Below are 21,657 nucleotides of genomic sequence, written 5' to 3' on the forward strand. Positions count from 1 at the left end.
TCACTGCATGTTAATGCACGTTTAATGCTACTGAATGATATTTAAAACAAATTGTGCACAAAGGGGTCAAATCCTTGCACTGAGCACAAATCTCGCTTCTCAAGTGTACCTGTAGACACATGAAAATCGTCCCTAGCCTGCTGGCATCATATAGTGAAAGCCTGTGATCGAGGCATTTTGAAGTACCAGCATGCGTTGAGGAATTGTATAGCACCAGTGCGCTTATAGAAATGCTGGCACTATATCCACAAGCCAATCGTTTACTCTTCAGGAATGAACCCAGGTCTGCTGTCTTAGAAAGTCAATACTGTGTGATTAAGGGAACTGTAACTGGTGGCTCAGCATTACTTGTTAAAAGCCTTCCACCTATGGGTACACAAGTTCCATACCGATATCTGCTGCTGATTTCTCTATATAAATATGTTTGGGGGTTGCAGTCTTGCTCACTGTAGCTGTGCTTTGCCTGTTTGGGTATTAGTATGCCCCCATCATAAAAATAGTACCCCACCAATTATAACCTCATCTGCCAAATAAATGTGCACATAACCTCTATGGAATACTGTCTCTGAGCAGATTCCCCGCTCACTCCCTGCGATCAACCGTCTTCAATGGTTATGTGCCACTGTTGCCAGTAATGTGCACCAATCTAAACGCGTCTTAGTGTTGTCACAATAGATCCCAGTCTTCACCATTATGTTCTATCCAGTTTCATACAAATTGTCAGAAAATCCCAAAAAACAGGTTGAATGGGGATGGACTTAGTATGTTTCTCTCCACATATGCTGCAATACAAGTGCTGTCATTGCCTCACTAAATCTATGGGCTGTTAATTTGTAATGTCGAGAGCCTGATCACTGAGTAAGACTAAACTTCACACAAGTTATTGATTTTGTGTCCAATGGCCAGCTTTATACTTTTCAGTGGCATTGCATCTTTGAAGCCATTTTGTTTGTAAACAGCTGAAGGCACCCTTCCCATGTTTAATTACTGTTGATGGACGTTTATTTAAATATGACCAGAAGTTACATGGTTCTGCCCTGCAGAATGCCACTGCTTGTCTTGGTTTTGTTAAAATAGGTACACAAAGCAATTGTGTTTCCCAGTCTAGGGGTGGCACATGTACTTGGTCTGCCAACCTTGAAGGGGGCTCCCACCTACATTGCCCAAACTCCCTATTCCACGTGGTCCGAGATTGGTTGACTACAGTTAGGTATTTGTTTCCCTTGCCCTAGGATAGCCTAAACAGTGTCACCTTATATGGCTGACTTCCTGTGGGACGTAGCGGGATAATCTGGTTGTACCTGCGCCCCTCTTTTGATAGCCGTATTTTAACCGTCTCATCACTCTAATCTCTTCTCCCCCCCTCTTCTTTCTCTCTTCTTCACCCATCAACCCCTTTCTGGTCCCTCCCTCCTCCAAAGGTCCTCCCAACACTAACCGTACCTATACTCGTCTCTACTCTCCTGCCTCTCATAACCTCTCTCTCTCACACACCCTGCTTCTCACACCTACTCTCAGCCCACCCCTTTTTTACACTCCCTCCAAAACACCCTTCCGTCAGTCTCCCCCTCTCACTCAATACATACACCCAAATGTGTACCACCATCTTAATCCCAACACCTGACCTTCAGTCTCTCAAAGCTTTCCAACCGTCTCCCCCAAATTGTCCTTCACCTGCTACACCCTCCTTGCTGGTCTCTTCGTCCACCTGTACACATTTCACTCACAACTGAATTTGCTGACTTTTTATAGCCTTTCCTGCTTTGACATTCTACTCTGCTCCCATTGGTTCCCAGGATCAACTGCTGCCCGGGCCAAACTCTATCTGAGCTATACCCTTGAGGCATGGACCTCCCCTCGAAGTCTTCAAAATGCTCTCTAGCCCGCCTCTCTTCAGTCTACATTTTTCTCCAGCCACCAATGTGGTCCGAGGGGTTGTTCTCAAATTACCTCTTGTCCTTAGCGAGTCTCTTTTCAAACAGGGTTTGGGGAGTGTTCCTAGGTGTCCCCTGTTCAAATGTAGACCCTTGCCAGGTCCAGATGTTCTGCTGCTGTTCCATGGTTCCCATGTAGCCTGTCTGGGGTTGGTGGGGTGCGGTGGGTGTTAGGAGTTCCAGCTTCTGAAGGGGAAATCTTGGTACATTCACATTTGGGTAATGAATCGTTTATCCTGTGCGGGGGAGCAGGCTACAGGTGCATTGTTACTTGCACGCCTAGTTTTCCTTTACTTTGTACCGCATCTCAGGTCCATGATCCAAGCTAGGTTTGTGAGGAGTGTGGTGCATGCTGGTCATTCTATTCTCTGGAAGAATGGAAAGAGACCTGGCCAGTACAGAGGCTGTTAGTCATTGGTTCAGAGAAAAGGACACCAATTTGCATACACTGCTCCAGGCGTGCTGGGACAGAGGATCTTTCAACAAGCCCCCTCCAACCCCCGCCCCAACTTTGACATGGTTATCCCCAGGACCCGGTCACATTAGCCACAAGGTTATGCCTATGCCGCCCTCCTGTAAATCAGAAGTGCCTTTTCACTCAGAACACATTCTGTGAAGACATCTCGTAATCTATTCCTGGATGGTTTGCAGCACTTTCTGAATGTTTTCTTTTTGTCCCTCTTTACATATAAAGCTACTTAAGGATGGAAGCTTGTTATCGCCAATTCTTACCAGGCTCATGAATTACTTCTTCTTCTCAAAGGGGTGAGTAGTTAAGATATTTTACTATTTACTTGTTCAGCTGTATGTGTGCTCTGGAGGAATCCATGTGTTTGAATCCGTACAGTCATGTTGCTTTTATTAGGCAAACGGATGCTTTAATTCTCTTACTACACTTATTGTACATGACAAGCCAGACAGTTATCATTAATAAAAATAGATTGCAAGCAGTACTGTAGTACCAGTTTTAACAGCAGGTAAAATGCATACTTCAATATCCATTCTTAACTTGTTGGAATAGTGGCAGTCTGTGGAAGAAAACATACCGTATCTCACATTTCCAGAGAACAAAAGGTGCATGCATTGCATTTCGCCTGCCCCTGCAACACTGCATAATGAGTGCCAATGATTAGTCTTCCATGTATCAGCGCTATGCCACCTCTTCATGGTAACGAGCCGCCACGCAGTATTTTACTTTCGAGTGGAGTGTTTCTGCCACGTCTTTCTGAGTCTTACTTCAGGACACTACCATTGGAAAATCTGTTGGCCTTCTGACCTTGGCGTCTGCACCAATAGAACAGCCGTCTCATATGTTCACTGTGTGTTTGCATCCAGTGCATGATAGGCCCCGTCAATCAATCAGACTGAGCAGTATCTATGAAATGTCTCTAATAAAGCCGAACTTTAAAACGTCCCTGTAAGAGGCGTAGAACGTAGGTGTGCAGGTATGCAATGACCCTTCCTATGCAACACAAGGAGCCCGATCCAGGCTCTCTATATATCCCCAATAGAATTCCTCACTCGTTGGAACCAATTTATCAATCTTCCAGGACCGTAAGATGTATCAATCCCAACAGTTGTGATGTCCTGGCCCTTGTGCTGTCAGCTCCAGGGTTAAGTAAAAGAAGTGAAGGTCACAGAGTTTGCATGACATAAACAGCATTCTCTAGAAGAGGCTTGAAACATACACTCTGTTTAAAAAGAACAAAGCAGGGTTCTCTGCATGGTAATATGAATATTTAACTGGGATAGATCTGTATCCATTTGTTTTTATTTAACCACTGCTGCTTATCTCTTTGCCTGGGTTCTTTTTGTTTACTCATTTTTGTTGAGCTGCACTTCAGACAATGTAAAAAAAGCAAACCAGACAATAGCACATCCACTAACATCACTATTTTTAATTGAAATAAGCAACAATCAATTGCTATTAATTATTGGTACTGTGCTTTATACTTTTCTTTTGACAAATACAACCACACAAAAATCAAATACAAATCAAGCAAACCGAGATTGAATCATAAAGGGGGCGACCCAAGATATCTCATGGATTGGGAGAATTCATGAATTGAAAATGAATGTGGTCCCTAAACTGCTTTACACATTCAGCATCCTCGCAGTCAAAATTCTGAGGCGGATCCTTCTGTAATGGCCGAAGCAAATGTTTTGCTTCATCTGGATGGGGAGACCTCTCCAAACCCCCTGAATCGCCCGACAGTTAATCTACTGCTCGGCTGCTCTTGGAGGGCTGGGGGAGTACCAGACCTCTCTAGATACTTTAGAGCTTCCCAAATAGTGGACGTATTCGCATGGATGACCCACCTCGTAGAAGGGAATTGGTGTCAGATTGAGTAAGCCGCAACAGGGCTTTATTGGTGGATCTACTAACACTAAGGGGTGGAGCATGTTAAGTGCCCACCTGTAGGAATCTACATCAGCCTCACTGTCCTAATGGGACGCGGCTCAGAGATTATGGTGGGTTTGCTCAGGTCTAGGACCCTTCTCCCCAGTAGTGGGCAACCAGGAATATACACCAGGAAGTGATCAAGTGGCCTTTTGTAAATGCACGGAGGGTCCTGCAGCATTTAAGGGATTGCTATTTACAGGCCCGTCCTCTTAATTTTTAAGAGCCAAAGATGAAGTTTAACCTTGCTGAAAAAGACCGGTTTACCTACATTCAGCGTGGCCACTGGCTCACACATTGGGTTGTTAGGGAACTGGCAATAGACAGCCTACACCTCTTGACTTCACAGTCAGAGATCATGTTTTGAAGGGCAGGATATCCAAAATATATTGCCTCCTGGAGATGGGGTATGGTGAAGGGATTATTCCCTACATGAACAAATGGGAAGAAGAGCTGGGCATACAGATCCTGACAGGAGACCTGGGTACCAATATGGGCTAATGCAGCAAAAACCTCAAGATGCACGACCACTAAGGAGTGTCTCTGCAATGTATATCTGAGGTGGTATTATAGCCCGGAGCGTCTCTGCGGTTTTGTTCCTGGGTTCTCGTTACAGTGCTGGTGAGGATGTGGGAAGATCGGCACAATGGGTCATAAGTAGTGGGGATGCCTCATTATCCAAATATTTTGGACAGGGGTCCTAGCAAAGATATAAAAGAAATGGTGGGTACTGAACTGCCACTGTACCCTCTGACTCTTGTACCGGGCAGTAACCGAAAGACAGAGGAGGCGAGAGTTGTAGTGCTACACCCCAGATTCATCATCCACGCACTAAATGCAGCCAGACTTGCAATAGCCCACTGCTGCAAGTGTGTGGAAGGCCCCTCATTAGCCCTTGGTGGACAAAGGTGTGGAACACATGGGCTATGGTACCGGGCACCATGCCCAGCCCCATCTATGGGCAAGCCCGGAGGGTTCTCCTGGAGCAAGCCAACTTCATGAAGGGTTATGGTGGTCTCTTTGCTAAGCTATTGTACCTCCCTCTGATGCTTTTTCACTCATGTGCATTTGTATTGGCTTCATCTCTGAAAATCTAAATAAAGTTGAGTTAAACAAAATTAAATCATAAAGTCAAAAACCATTTACCATTTTCCTTCCGGGTTTACAAAATGTTAAGACCAGAACAAAACCGCTGGGAGCAATATCTACTCCCTAGCCCAGAAACCATTCTGGGAGTGGGAAAAATTAGAAGTTATCACAAGGGTCATCGGCTTCCCATTGTAGATCCCAATTCAGCAGTTCCCTTTTTACTCCCACGAAATTCTCAGAAAAAGAAGAGAACATTAAAGGGTGGGGGCATTGTATCCTCCCCCCTTCCCTAACACTGACTTACCCTCTCTTCCGTCAGCCTTCATGGGCTACTTCCCTTCATGCCATACTTTTCCCTAGCTGTATCCAACAAGAAGAGAAAGAAGCAGCTAGGAGTGATGCACACTTACTATTCCAAACACCACTCTAGTACTGAGCTGAAGAAGGGTTTGAAGGCACCCAACATTGAAGGTCAGGCATGTCCCATTGATTGGGTTCCTTATGGTCAGGCAAGACAAGCCAGCGACTTAAACCTGAAGCCCCTTAATAGGGCTTGGGTATATAAAGGGAGTAGGGGTGTAACGGTAAACTGGTAGGAATACCGTGACCAATTTCATTTACCTATAACTGTTGCATGGTTTACACCGGTTTACCAAATTGGGGGGCAGGAAGTGAAGCCTCAGGCTGCTTTTGTAATTTGGTGCACGTGTGCATCCAGTAAAGACTGCAATTGCTTTCTGTTGCACACAGGCTGGGAGGCTGTCTACTCAAGCTGATTGTCTTGCAGATGTGTGTATCAGCTATCGGATTGGCAGCCAGCACCATGCTAGGCACTCATTAACGTACCTAACTAGTGACAGGAATTTGTTGTGGCTCCGAGACTCTAGTGAGGATCAGATTTGGAGTCGTGCGCTAGACCCGCATTGCTTGGTGCCCTGGGTACATCACAGTAAGGTATGCTCTTTTACCTGATATTGAAAGTATAATAAACCGTGTCACCGACGGCACACGTTTTACTTGGTAACTCGCTCTTCTGTCGTACCGAAGGAAACAATGCTCCTGTTCAATTTGAAGTACACTTTCTCTGATCTAAAACACTGCGCCTGCTTCCAGCAGTTCTCCCCAGTCCCTACTATCCCCTCCTAGCAAAGGCCCAGAAATCTTGCAATCAAGTGCAAGGTGGAAAACAAGCTCATGAGGAGGTAACAGAGGGGCTGGAGATGACTGCAGCAGGGCAGGCGCCGTTTGATTTCTGGGAAGGGGTACTTCGTTCAAGATGTCCATTCACATTAGATGGCAGGCAGGAGGCAGTCAGACAGAGAAGCCAGGCCCGTTGCTTACAAATCCTCTCCCCACACCAGACAAATCTAACACTTCCCCCCCAGCTCCAGCAAGTGCCACTTAAAGCTTGCACTTGCGGGTTAGCAGACTTTACAAGAGTTCGAGTGGCATATGCGACGACCCGGGGCTTAGCTGCTTGGGCTGTGCTGTTGACCAGTGCAGTGGTGGTCTTGATGTTACTGAGTGGGGGACAAGGCTGGCTGGCTTCCTGTGCCGAGTGATTATAGCGGACACCCTGACTGCAGCTGTGTCTGGTAACAGCAACCGATCCGGGGGTTGTACTCCTCAGCACACCAAACGAGCTGGACTTGGACTCCTGTGGACTGGACTTGCACTGGACTCAGAGAAGGTATAGTGAGGACTCGAGGGTGGGCTTGGATCTGTACTGAATGATGCTATTTGAGAGTGTGTCCGTCTATCCTTGTATGCGCCCTTTCCCTGGCCTGTGCCTTATGTTTTTTTTTATTTCCAAAGTGCACGTATTACTAGTGCACCCATTCTATAAAGATGCCGTGTTCATGGGGAGGAAACTACGTCCCTAGCTCTTTAGCAAAAGAGTCGGGAACCTCAACCTCATTTTGCCACACTGCAGCTGTTTACACTTTGCATTTCCGTCCTTTTATCCTAACTTTTCTCTGCGTAATGTCAAGTTTGTGGGACATAACATACGATTGGCTTAATAGATAAGCTAGTAAGGTAGTGTAGCAGGTTGAGTAACTGTTGCTGAGATGTTGTATTTAGTGCGGCTTCTAGATTCTTGGGATTTCCCCCCCAATGTTTATGAAAAATGTCCCACAAAATGCACCATTTTAATCTGGGTAGGGGTCAGGATCGCTCGATTTGCTCGGTTCCTTGCCCTCGCAGTGAAAATCAAAAGTTGGTACCTGTGCAGTCAGCTTACAATGCAACATTTTTTATTGCATGTAGTGCCCAGCTGGTGAATTTACCCATTGCATGTGTTTCACAGTGGAGCTTGAAAGCGATGCTAATTCGATTGCATTGTAATGTACACACTGTGGGAGTACATTTAGGAATCAATGTCTTCAGGCTGTGGCCAGGGATCCTAAAAGCACCTAGTAATTACGGAAAACGTTGTCAATATGGGGGGCTTCAAGTTTCATTCTAAACACTGTGCCAATGTGATCAATAAGTCGTGACTCCCCTTTTTTGAAGCGTCCCATGGGAAAGTGTTTGACCTCATAAAAAAAAGAATGACATAACACACCGCACACCCTGAGTGAAGGTATTGCAGACACTCACTTAAAAATTCAGCGCTCCGCTACAAATGCAAAATACTGTCCATGCTGTAGGGCTCTCACAAGTGGAGTGGCAGGACAAATGGTTCTGCCTCCCGGGTCATTTAGTAAACTGTTTCTTTTAAAGCGGGTCGTGTTATGTTCCACAGCATGCACACAAGATTTAAAACGTTTACATGGGGGCAAATAGGGCAGTTAGCCCCTTCAGCAATGGAGGCATGAACTTCACTTTGCCCATATCAAGATGTCTAACAATTTTCAGTTTCTGACTGTACATTCAAACTGATATGTATGCAGTGTGCGCGTTGATGTGTTGCTGGAGATGAAATGCTGTTGGCTTTGCAGTAATGTACATGAACTGCATGTGATGCAGTGATTTTGAACAGAATCGGGGATACACACTAAGTTCTATGGGGGTCATTACGAGGTTGGAGGTAACCATGGAGCTATTGGCTCCATGGCTGCCTCCAAACGCCTTCCGACTCCTCCATGGTGAATGGAGGTATTACCACCCCATTCCAAGGTTGGAGGGGGCGGTCATTTCCCATTCACCAATGGCCCTTCCCCATTCCCATTTTTGCCCCATAGGGCTCAATGGGAATGGGGAAGGCGGTAATTACGGTACCGTAAATTACGGTACCGTAATTACCTCCAAAGTCCCTTTGCGGGTTTGTTTTTTAATGCCTGCTAAAAGCAGGTGTTAAAGTACAAACCGCAAAGGGAACTTGGAATTGGGCGGTAAGGGTTTAACGGCACCGGTCTCATTACCGGTGACCGTTAATCCTTACCGCCCAACTCAGAATGAGGCCCTTTGACTATTGAGGGACAAGAACAAGCCAGAAATCTGTAAATGTAGCACAACCGGTTAATTTCACTGATGCAGAGATGTCATATGTTCAGTTCTGCCTGTCGATATTTGGGCATTACCCCAAACTCCTTTTCCAAATCCCTCAGGAAAAAAAGGGGTTTGAAATGCACTGTTTCGATTGGGTAGGGGTCATGTTCCCTCGATTCATTTGGTTTCTTGCTTATATGCAAGACAGTGGAATTGTTCCCCCTGTGAAGAAAGTCAAAGGTTGGCACCCATGGTTGGGCTTGCTCACCTCACTGGCCCCCTTCCACAAGATCAGAGACTGATTGCCAGGAGCATAGCTCCGATTCAGAGCTGTATTACCATGCCTGCATTACGTGCTTCATTGCAAAAAAACCCCCACATAATCCACAAACCAGGTTTCCATTTACCCTGGTGATGCTGAGAAGAGTGCGAGTCAGGGGTGTGGGTGCTGCGTAGTTTATTGTGCCCAATTAAATAAAGCTATTAATGTGCATTAATAGGTCCAGCATCCTTAATAAAATGTCTGGTTAGTCAGTTTGTTGATATTATATGTGTAGATTTATACAGCATGGTGGACACATACCAATACAGTCTAAGAGCTATGTGGGGTAATGTAGTACGAAAAGAGCCCTTAGTACTTTACTGGCACACATTTGAGAGCATATAAAAATCATGGCTTTTCCTCGCATAATATTTAAGACAATGGCTAAACACGTGTGTGCTATACCGCCATAAACATGGTATACCATCATTTTATAAAAGGTTATCATACCGTCATAAAATCAATACTGTGACACTCCTAAAAGGGAGCAGACCCAAGCAAGCAAAGGGAGGAGAACATCCGTGGTGGAATGAGACCAGGAGATCTGAATGCCGGCAACAGTCTCAGGGGACCTGCAGGACCCGTAGCGAACACGTCATTTGGTGGTTGCAGGACTGGGAGCCCTCGAACCAGAAGGCCGGCAGCTGGAGCAGCCAAGTAGCTGAGATGCAGAAAGGATGCAGTCTGCATCCAGCTGGGATGCTGGTGTGTGCAGATAATTTCCCAGCAAGTGTGTAGAACCCCTGCAGTCTGCTTCCCGGCTACAGGGAAGGGAAGCGGGAGCAGCCGGAACCGCCACTGTAGAGACACGAAGAGCCGATGAGTGTCAGAGGACACAGGAAGACCAGAGCGCTCTGATGGGACCGCAGGCAAGTAACGGCCCAGGAATCTAAATGAACATGAACTATATTGAGTACCGAATTTTAATGGAAAGTGCTATTTGAGTAAAGGCTAAGGGGAACTCCTGGTTGGGCGACCTGTGAAGGGTGGACTGTGTGGTCTGACAACAGGGTCTAGACTAGGGAGTTCCCCACTGTGAAGAGTACAAACATCAATAATCAAGTTAGGGAAAAGCATACGGGTTCCTGGTTGCGTGACCTGTAATGGGTGGGCAGTGTGTTCTGACAACTGCACCTAGACCATAGAACCCTAAATGGTGACTAGCAACAAACTTTGGGAATAAACCATGGAGAACTGTGAATTGAATGCTAAAGCATGCTGGAAGCCGGGTCAAGTGGACCTATTGTTTTCTTATAGTGAACTGTGTAAGTGGAAGCAGTAGAAGTGCTAAAGTGAAATCTTGGGGAACGGAACACTGAGAACCGTAAGAACTGAGAAAGCATTGTCTTGGGGAAGTGAACCTCAAGATCCTGGCGGAACATTGGTAAGGCAAGCAGTTATTTGAACTGTATAGAACTTGGGATAGAGAACCCAAGAGGAACTGAAGCCGACTATTTGCAGCATCATTGAATGACCTCAACAGCCTGCTTCCTGCATGATCTGTGGCCTTATTCCTGTCTACAATTTCAAATCCCCTGACCGCCACCAACTGCCTTAGCCATTTTTCAGAAGGAAGTTATTTTGTAGGTATTTCTTATGTGGTTCATCGTCACCAGATGGGTTAGAAACCAGAACAGTGGTATGCCCAGGAGTTCTATTTGAATGAGGGGCTGCACTTCCTTTTGTTTTTTTGATAAATTCTTTTTTTTGGTTGACAACAACAAGGCGGGCATACCCGCCGTCCAACAAACAACTAAATACGGAATTGACACATTCAAACAAGAGGTAGACTAGCCGGCTGGCCATCGAAACATTACGCATGTATTAGACAGTGGTGAGTGGGTCCAGTCACCATGGAATGGATGGGCATGGCCAGTTCGCTGGGGAGAGGCAGGCTGGCTGGAGGCCGGGTCCACCTGGGAGTGGGACGAGGGACACAGTCAGTAGTATCTGGGTAGGTTGTGAGACCCTCTTAGTCATATAGTGCTGGACCATTTGCCCCATACGTTCAGGAATTTGCCAGGGCAACCCCTGGCAACGTATATGCGTTTTTCCATGGACTCACACCTGTCCATCTGTTAATGGTGGGCCCGTTGGGCGCCCCCATGTGGGGGCCACCGGTCTTTTAGTAAGGCCCAGTGCTATGGCCACAAAAGTTTTTTCCCCCTTTGTATGATCTGTTTCCCCCCTGGATGCCCAGTAGTGCGGCCTTGGGTACCAACGGGGCCGGGTTATCCAAGACCTTATTGATTTCGTGCCTGTATTCCCTCCAGAATTTATGGATAACCTCACATTCCCAGAGCATATGGTAACGTGCCAGGCACCCTATGCCACTTAGGGCAGTGGGTGTCCTCTCTCAGTACCCACTTAGTGAGCGCTGCCCAGGAATGGTAGGCATGGTGGAGTATTTTGTACTGAATTAACCTTAATTTGGCATTGATGCCTATTTCGCGGGGGAACATCAGGGCCTCTACCAGCTACTCCTCACTCCCGGGGACCCACTCGTCATTGCGAGTTAGCTCCTGAGCCCCGAATACAGTGATCACCTGATAGTGTCGAAGTGGGTTTCGCTAGGATCCTTGCATGTAGTACATTGACCTCGAGGGTGTGCTTGCAGGGATGTCTGAGAGGGTGGGGAATTGTGTGCGTAGGGCTTGTGCCAGTTGCGTGTGTCTGTATATGTTCCGGGGTGGTAAATCAAACTCCTCCTTGTAAAGTTGCGAACAATTTGAGGTGTCTGTCCTGTAGGACCTCTGTGAGGGTTCGTATGCCTCGGTCCTCCCAACCAGGAAATCGGCCCATAGTGACCACCTCCGGGATATACCCATTGCCCCACATCGGTTGGCACATCGGTTGGCACAGCGTTGGTCATCCCTCCCACCCAATATGTTGGAGTGCTTCCCTCCACACCAGCCGTATCTGGCGTATCATACCTGGGAGGTTGGCCGTGGCAGGATCCGTTCCGTATAGGACCCGGAGGGGCGTTCATTCACCCATGCAGCTGGTCTCATAACCGACATGTGGGAAAGCGGGATCCGCATGGAGCCATTCGTTCAGGACGCCTAATTGTGCCGCCCAGTAGTAGGCCCGAAGGCAAGGTATGCCCAGGCCACCCTCCCAGATGGATCGCTGCATCGTGGTCAAGGTGATGCAGGGTTGTTTCCCACCCCAAAGAAGTTTCCGGCACTTCCTTTTGTTTATGACATTAACAAAGTATGTAATATATACCTTTCTGAAACTTGTAGATCTGCTGGCATATGCTGACATCTAGTTGTAGTCGCAGAGTATTGCATGACTTGTTTTTGAAGATCGAAAAGGGACGTTGTCTGGGCGTTCTTGTAATACTTTCCCTTGTGTGACGTGTACTGTGCCCATGGTTCTTCACATGCCGAGGTCCCTCAAATTTTGTTTCTGACATGAGGGAGCATGAAGTTTTTGCATGATTACAGGGAATTCAAGGTAGATAAAATAAAGGTGAACAATAACATATTGTCTCTGGACCACTAGTGTAGAGTCTGTACGACCACTAGAGTGTCCCACTGACCGCTTGCTTGAGAGCATTGTTTTGGTAGCCACTTTTGCACAGAACACATGTCCAGCCACGCGTGTGGGTCCAGGAATATGCAATAAGTCATCCCAAGAAGGTGCATTGCCTTGCACAGCATTATCTGACGACCCGCGACATGATGAGGGATTTGAAACAACATATTTTGGACTCTTTTATTTGATGGAAAGACTAAGTGTTCTTGAGTCTTTATTGGTGCTCCCAGGAATTGCTTTACTTAACTGGGGACGAGACTTGACTTTTTCGCGTTTATAGAGAACCCCAATTGGAACAATAGATTGTTGCTCGAGTGTTGTTTTGACACATTTGTGGTGTGTCCCCTGTCATCAGACAGTTATCCAGATCAGAGTACGCTGGGATGGATAGCTTTCACAGGTGTGCTGCTACCACTGCTAGAACTTTGGTGAACACCCTTGGCGCTGATAAAATGCTTAGGGGAGCTCTTTGAACTGATAGTGCCTATGTCCTAATTGGAAGCGTAGGTATTTTCAGTGTGCTGGCAACATTGAAATATGAAAGTATGCATCTTTCATATCCAATGTTGCCATGTTTTCCCCTTGTTTTTTTTAAAACTCTTTATTTAACATTATATACAGCAAGATTCCATACAACAATCTTCATACCATAACAAAAAGTCCATATTATAAAAATTATAAAAACAGCACAATTGAAGATAAACACATGTCTAACAATACAGATCTCCATAACCAATGCAAAACAATATTTCTGAACATTATGAAAGATTTATGACCTACATCCACAAAGACAAAACAACAGAAAACACACCACTAAACAGTCCCTCACCATACCCCCCTCTAACGGATAGACCATCAAAAAATCAGATCCAATGTAATCAACCATATAGATCATAAAAGGACCCCCAAATCCGACGATAACATTCCTCCCTCCCTTGACCAAAAAACATGACCTTATCATATTTCGACAAGACTTGCACTTCAAAAAACCAGTCCTCCACACCAGGCTTCTTTCTAGATTTCCAAACTCGCAAGAACAGTTTCATCGCCAAAACCAACACTCTGTTAATCCAATCTGCAACTTTCCTAGCCCCATTCCCTCTTCTACTGTTGGACAACAATATGGTCGAAAGGAATGTGCGCGGAAGCTTTTCTTCCAACACATTATCTAACCTGTGCAATACACTGGACCAAAAATCAGAAACTCTCGAGCACATCCACAACATATGCACCAAAGAACCTCAGCTGCATCCACATCCCCAACACGAATCAGAGTCTGAAATCCCCAACCTGGCCATCTTAGTCGGCGTCCAATACAACCTATAGAGGATCCTCTGTTGAATATATCTCAGTTGCAAATCCATCTTCGCCTGTACCCCCACGCGAAGTAAATCGGTCCACTCCTTAATAGGGATTTCCGCACCAGTCTCATCCGTCCAAGACAGACAAAGCCTATCCCATGCCCTCACATCCGCTTCATCTAACGGCATCAATCCCATGTACGTTGAAACAACATATGAGGCCGAACGGAGAAGTCCACACAATGAAGGCCTCTCCTCCATGGTCCCACCGCCCAACATCCCTGTCGTTCAGTCAACAGTGCATTCAAAGTATCATAATGAGTCCTTTCTCTTGTACCAATCCAAAAAGACGCTCTCAATTGGTAAAAGGGGATCATACGACCGTCTAACCACACATCACGAATACGAAGAACGCCCCTATTAATCCAGCTCTTCCAGCATAAGGGTTTGTTTGCTAACTGCAAGCCCGCGTTAAGCCACAAAGAAGCATCATAATGCATCCAAGCATTTCCCCCACCCATTTCTATAAAGCGCAATATCGCCTCCTTAGTAGCGCACATGGTAGGCAATTCTTTCACTGAAGACGGTACTTTCAACATAGAATATATATCCCTGAGGGCATAAGGCAAAAACTGGGAACTCTCAATAATATTCCAATTGGGAACATAGTCATGGCCAACAGAGAAATATAAGGTTGATTTTTTTCAATAGAAAATCCACACAATACTTCGTCAAGTCATGGTAAGCAAACCCCTCATCCTTCACAGGACATAAAATATATTTAGGTACTTTAGGTCGTTTACCAGCCCCCCAAAGAAAACCCTGGAATGCTTTGTCAACTGGAGCCAGTATTTTTTTTCGTGAATTTCAGAGGAATGGATTGTATGACGTAAAGAACTTTTGGCAAAAGAACCATCTTAATGGCATTGACCTTGGCCCATATGCCCATCCTTAACTGGTTCCACTTCAATATGTCCCTATTAATTACCCCCAATAATAGTGAAATATTAAAAGCTGTCATTCTCTTCAAGTCTCGGACCAAGTAAACACCCAAGTACTTCACAACCTCCGTCTCCCAACGGCAGTTCCAAGAGCCCAAAACATCACGCGGGATATCGACATCCAAAGGGAATGCCACCGTTTTTCCCCAGTTTATTTTGTGGCCCGACAGACGACCCACCTCTTCAAACATCTGTTTGAGTCTGACACAACCCTCTGCTGGGTTAGTTAAAACAATGGTCATGTCATCAGCGTAGCACAGAACTTTAATCTCATTCTCTCCGAACCTAAGACCACTAAAGCCCTGTTCCTGATTAAAGTACAAAATGAGGGGTTCCAATACCAGATTAAACAGATACGGAGACAGTGGACAACCCTGTCTAGTCCCCCTGGACAACAAGACGAAGAGGACATAGCCCCATTAACCCACACCGTTGCACCAATATCAGAATTCAGTGCTCATATAGTATTAATGAATGTGGTACCAAATCCCATCCTCTCAAGGGTATAGTAAAGAAAAGACCAATTAACCCTATCAAAAGCCTTTTCCGCATCCATAAACAGCAAGAGTGTGTTCCGGACTCTCGTCTTTGGCAAACTCATAACATCAATCAACGTCCTATTATGGTCGTAGTCATATCTACCCTTCATGAATCCAAACTGCAAACTACCAATCAGTTTACCAATGCACCCATCCAATCTATTAGTCAATATTCTAGTAAAAATCTTAAGATCCACATTCAAAAGAGAAACCGGCCTATAATTCTCACACTTTTTACCATCTCTCCCCGGCTTTGGAAGAACGACCACACAAGCCTCTTTCATAGTGGGGCAAATATCCCATTTCTCATGAAACCATTGTACAAGGTGCATAGGAACGGTATCGGTACACCACTCGGCGTCCGGTAAAATTCTACCGGTAGACCGTCTAGTCCTGGTGACTTACCCTCATTAAGTTGATTAATTGCCACTAATAATTCCTCCTCTGTAATAGGCCTATCTACCATCACAGACTGTTCCATACTTAAACTCGGCATGGCAATCTTATCAAAAAGGGAGTCCATGTCAGCCTGATTCGGGAATTGATCTTCACGGTATAATGTATCATAAAGGTTTTTTGATAATATGATGACCATCAATATCCACCAGTTTCCGAACAAGTCATCCGTTATGGCCCGCAACCTGCATGCTAAAAGTTTTCCATTCTTGTCACCCTGTACCCAGAACTTTTGCTTCATAAAGAACATGCCCTTTTCATATTGAATATCCATTTTTTGTTTGAGCAGTTCCTTGAGCCCCCCAACCACCCTCCTATCATCCGTACACTTAGAAACTGCAAAATTCCACTGTGCCACCTCCGAATCCTCTTCAGATCTCCGCAGCTCCAGCAGACCTTTCTTCCGGACTCGGGATGTGACATTCATCAATTCCCCTCGCACAGTCGCCTTATAACTATCCCACACCATGACATCAGATGCTGAGCCAACATTAGTGTCAAAAAAGTTCCTTGTAAAAACCTCCAAAGATTCAGCCATCCCATGTTCTTTCAAAATATAAAGTTTGAGACGCCATCTGGAAAATTTTGTTCTCTCAAGTCCAATATTCAACTGCATCATCATCATCAAAGAGTGATCTGAAATACTTCTTTCTTTAATAGAAACATCCTGCAACATCTTAGCCAACCTATCAGAAACAAGAAAATAATCAATTCTCGAATGAGAATCATGCACAGGTGAGTAGAATGTGAACTCCCTCACACCCGGATTAACAAACCTCCAAGCATCAATTAAACTCAAGCTATCCACAAACTCCCTAAAGGATCTACTTGCGTTTTCAGCAGTGAATCTACAATGAGCCGAACGATCCATTTTCCCATCCATCACACTATTGAAATCACCCCCCAACACTCTATACTCCCTGTCCATCTTCCTCAAAAGTAGCGACAACTTCCCAAAGAAAGGACCACCACTTGTACATGATCCATAAATGGAGCCTATTGTCATCAATCTATCCTCATATTTAACATCTAGAAGAAGTACCCTCCCTTCCTCATCCATTACCACCTGTTCCACTGAAGCATTAAACCTTTCTGTAGAAGCACACCTACTCTCCTTGATTTAGAACTGTGGTCTTTGTGTACCATTTATTTCTGAAGAGATGAGTCGAATCACCCAACAAATGTGTTTCCTGAAGAAGTGCAATATCAACCTTCCCCCTTCTCAGCCTATGTAACACATCTTTTCTTTTCCTCGGAATGTTCAGGCGTTTGACATTCCAGGAACATATCCTCAGATCACCCATGAACCCACTTTATCCAAATGGAATATGTCATAATGATCCATCCCAAAAGCCTACAATTCAAAGGATAAAGGGGGCCAGGCGAGAAGACCGAGCTGTGTAAACCCACAAGACAACACACAACACAAACACAAAGAAAACATAAACTAACGCATATGAAGCCTAACAATAGACCCTGCAAAACTGCAGGGTGATAATGAGTCCAGTTATTTACAAAAAAACCCAAATCTCGAACTTTAATTGCCCCAGAACCCGCACCCAAACATAATGTAGTAACAATAAATAACAGTAACCTTCCCCATATCGCCATAAAGAATATGTACAGTAGCATAAAGACTTGAACCACCCCTCCTCACAATGTCTCATTCCACCCAGACCCATTCAAAAGACAGTAAAAAGGAGCCAAAAAACCCATTCCACAGCATTATCCCTCCAGAATTGTTATGTGACATTCCCCAAGCCAGCAATAGCTGAAAATGTATTTTAAAGCAACCAACCAAATTCCAGATGTATTTCCAATTTTATTAATGCCACTTCCATCCACAGCTGCCATAAGTATCCCGGCCATCCACCCCCCACCCCAGCCCCCCAATGAACCCGTCAAGGTGTGCAGTCACTACCCCCCTCCACAGCACTGCGACCCCAACCCATCCCATCAACTGCATCCCCCAATGACACCCTGCAAGAGAAAAATCAGGCAGACCACCAGACATCAAAGTATTAAATCAAGGCCCTAAATAAGGACGTCACAACCACTGACCAAGCGCGTGTCATAAAAGTAGGTGTGTATGCACAACTCCCTCTGAGTGCCTGCGAAGCCTTTCAGATGCAGCAACTACAGGACATCCGAATAATTATGAACCCCGTCTCCCCCACGCTTTCAGTTCCGCTCCCAACCCCATAATGCCAAATCAAAACAGTCCTATCCATGCAGAACCACACATAGAGACCTCATATCCATATACCACCCCAGAGCAGACATCCAAGCCATACAAAATGTATTGATGATAGCGAAAAGAACCCCGAAGCACAATGACCGAGGGAAAGTAATGGAGAGCGAAGAAAAGACATTGTCCTGCCCACCACATCCCAATCATTAGCACACAACCGGGAACAAATGATAATACATGGTTGCAGAAAACAACACGCCTATCAATGAAACATTCAAATTCAGGGATGCAGGTTCCAGTTACCAGTCTACAGTCAAGAAAAAGTAGTCATCTACATTCAGTGCACTCAATGATCCAGATACCTCATGTCTTTCATCAATTCCCATGACTCCCACAAGATGGATATCAAAGTGCATCAAGAACAATCATGACAGGCAAGTTGGGCCACACAGTAACAGAACAACCAGTAGCGGTACGCCCATGTCACTGCCAGGTCCGAAAGATTAGATTGCAACCACAAACAATAAGGATATTTAGTTGGCATAGCTCGCAAAATAAATGTGTACCCTACACAAGCTACATGTCCCTAAAGCATTGTCAGTATGAACGTGCCCCTCAATGATTTTCCGAACACCCCCCAATTCAGCAACAGCCCCTTCCTACAATATAAAACCTGACCCATTCATTCCATGAGCATACCCCATAGGTTCAAAACCATAAGCAATACACGGTCGCAAAACCAGGAAACGCAACAGGAAGAAAGGCAATGGAAAGGGGGAACGAAGGGAGCAGGGGCTATGAAAGACAATTAGATATGAAACAATTGGTAGGATGGGGGCACCAATTGGCAGCACTCACAGCCAGCAGGAACCCTTTTTTATTTTACTCTTGCTTGCCTAGAGGCGTTGACAGACACAAATACCATTTAACATGTGCAAGTATGTGCCGACCAATCAGAAGTAAAAATCCCCATAGAGGTTGGCAAACGCATCGGGTTGTAAGCCGATAGTATAGTATTAATCCCGTCCCTTAGACTCGGGATTATCTACACTGTAGTACAAAAGGATTGAGGAAAGTCATTACCAGATGCAGTTGACAATGACACTTTCAGCAAAATTAAATGCCTCGAAAACATTGAGAAATAACAGTGTATCAATTTCGATTTGCAGACTATTTGAATGCATGGATTTTTCCTAGTCAAAGCATCTCATAAATAAAACTGGTCTGCTTGCCATCAACAAAGTCCAGAGAGCCACAAGAGTATTATAAAGAAATCACTATGAAACTGGAGAGCGTCAATTTAAAAGCACTGTCAAAAAAAAAAAACCTGCTTGCTTGCATTGCACAGGTCAGCATGCACCGGAAATATGCCTTAGGACTCCATCCATCCAACTCATTATGTCCTCTTCTGAAAGTTATTCACACATGACAGTTCGAGTGAGGCCTCCAGAAGTTAGCAGTGTCAGCAAAGTCACGGCCATTACGCCGTCATTACCGATATCTTCATTGCACTCACATGTAATCTCGTATTCCCCTTGTTTTTAAGAAGGTAATTACTTCTTGTAGTGTTGTCATATGAGATTTTTGTGGTTTCCCATGTGTGTTAGCTGGATCCAGGTCTAACACAGGGCGCATAGTGAAATCCTTCTTTGGCACTAGGAAGTACACTCTATAGATAGACCCTTGTTTACCTCGTGAGATGGAACCAGCTCTATTGCGCCTTTTTGTTGGAGAGACTTGATTTCTTCCTGCAGGATTTCTTGATGTGGAGACATCTTCCTGTGTTTTGGTGGATGATGTTCGGGTTTCTCTAAAAACTCAATTGAGTAACCCTTTGCCAAGGTTGATCGAACACAAGTCATGCAGTTCTCCAACTACCACTATATGTCGGCCTATGCACAGCATGTGAATCTAAGCAGATACAAGCATCAGTAATACGATGACGTCAAATAATGTATGTCATATAGATGGGGAAACATTCTTATTTTTGTTACCAGAAAGGTGTGTGAAGGTGCCATCATATCGCTGCCAATGCATTTATATCTCTGTACCATTCAGCTTCCAAAATGCCAATATAAAATGAGATGCACGTATGTCTCAAGAAAGCAAAGACCTATTTGGATATCATTTTTATACAGGCATGCATGAAGTTATAAGAGTCACAGAAGTCACACTTAAACGCTGATTTAAGACTATGCTTAGATTTATTTGATAACTTTTAGGCATTTACAATAATCCATTACTTCGCCAAAGCACTTTACATAAAGCACTCTTATTAAAATATTATTGCCTGGCAAATGAAATTAATACTAATTTGTCGACCTTGGAAGAATAAAAGGTTGAGTTGGCCTTTCTAGAATTCAAACCCGTAACATTAATATTTTTACTAAAAGATCACAACAGTGACTACTTAACCCGCTGTCATGATCTCTGCTTCCAAAAGGTCAGGACTTACCCAACTCCCTTGGAAGCAGACCCATAACCCAGGTTCCGAGTGCCAATCAGTCCCAATTGGGACCTTTTGGACCCTGTCCTGGTGCCAGTGGCACCAGGCTCATAAATATGCCCAGTCCCAGCGCTGGAAGCGCCGGGCTCATAATGCTTGGGTGGACTTACCTGCAGCAGACCATGCTGCTTACTTATCTGCCAGTTGAGCCTCGAATCCTCTTCTGTTTGGGACTACTTTTCCTGTTGGGTGGGGCAGGAGCCACTCCCTAGGTTCAGAACACTGGAACTCTTCTGGAAAGCAGGAACTCTTTTCTTACCTAGGCGAGGCTGTGGAAGGAGACACCTAAGCACTACAGGAGGCTATTTAAACCACACCCGATGGATGAATCTTGCTTTGCGTTATTCTGCATCTCTGCAGCAGAACGCTCATTGTGTCTTCTGCATCTGATCCTGGGCCTAAGGGAAAAAGGTTTACCATCCTGAATCCAGTCTTCAGCAACATCTATAAAGACAAGAAAGAACAGGTTAGCACTACGGTCTTCAGTGGCAGCGCATCTCTTACCTGGTCCATCGGCTGTCGCCGACGCCTCGCGCTGCATTCCGGCATCTGAAAGACAAAGGCTTACCTACTCTTCGCCTGCTCCGCAGGTCTTCGCACTGCATTCCGGCATCTGAAAGACAAAAGCTTACCAACTCTTCGCACGCTCCGGAGGCCTTCGGCGCTGCATCCCGCATCTGAAAGACAAAGAAGGTGCGTTTAAAGACATTGGGTAACTTTTTAATAATCACGTGCCATTACTCCATCCACGCCGAACCCAGTGGGTATTCCGGCATCCTTCAGCAGCTCTGAACTGGTACCTGCAAAATAAAAGGACAGTTATTGTGCGTCGTGAAGCAAGCAACAAGCGCTTACTTACGCGCTTCCAGGCGCTTCTATTCCTCATACGGGTCCATCCTCAACTCACTTCAGCCCGTCATCCGCCATCGCCGGAACCCTGCAAAA

At 45.3% G+C, this 21,657-nt stretch overlaps 1 protein-coding gene across 5 annotated transcripts in view; it reads left to right on the forward strand.

Moving 5' to 3' along the window:
* MEST (mesoderm specific transcript) overlaps positions 1-21,657 on the forward strand; it is a 272,991-nt gene that overhangs the window by 168,515 nt on the left and 82,819 nt on the right. For all 5 annotated transcript variants that reach the window (XM_069629615.1, XM_069629618.1, XM_069629614.1 and 2 more), the window contains exon 8: positions 2,629-2,699. In XM_069629615.1, coding sequence (XP_069485716.1) covers positions 2,629-2,699 — 71 coding nt within the window. The remainder of the gene's footprint in view (positions 1-2,628; positions 2,700-21,657) is intronic.

This window comes from Ambystoma mexicanum, chromosome 12 (assembly GCF_040938575.1).
Source record: "Ambystoma mexicanum isolate Mex_15411 chromosome 12, UKY_AmexF1_1, whole genome shotgun sequence".
NCBI classification, from domain to species: Eukaryota; Metazoa; Chordata; class Amphibia; order Caudata; family Ambystomatidae; genus Ambystoma; species Ambystoma mexicanum.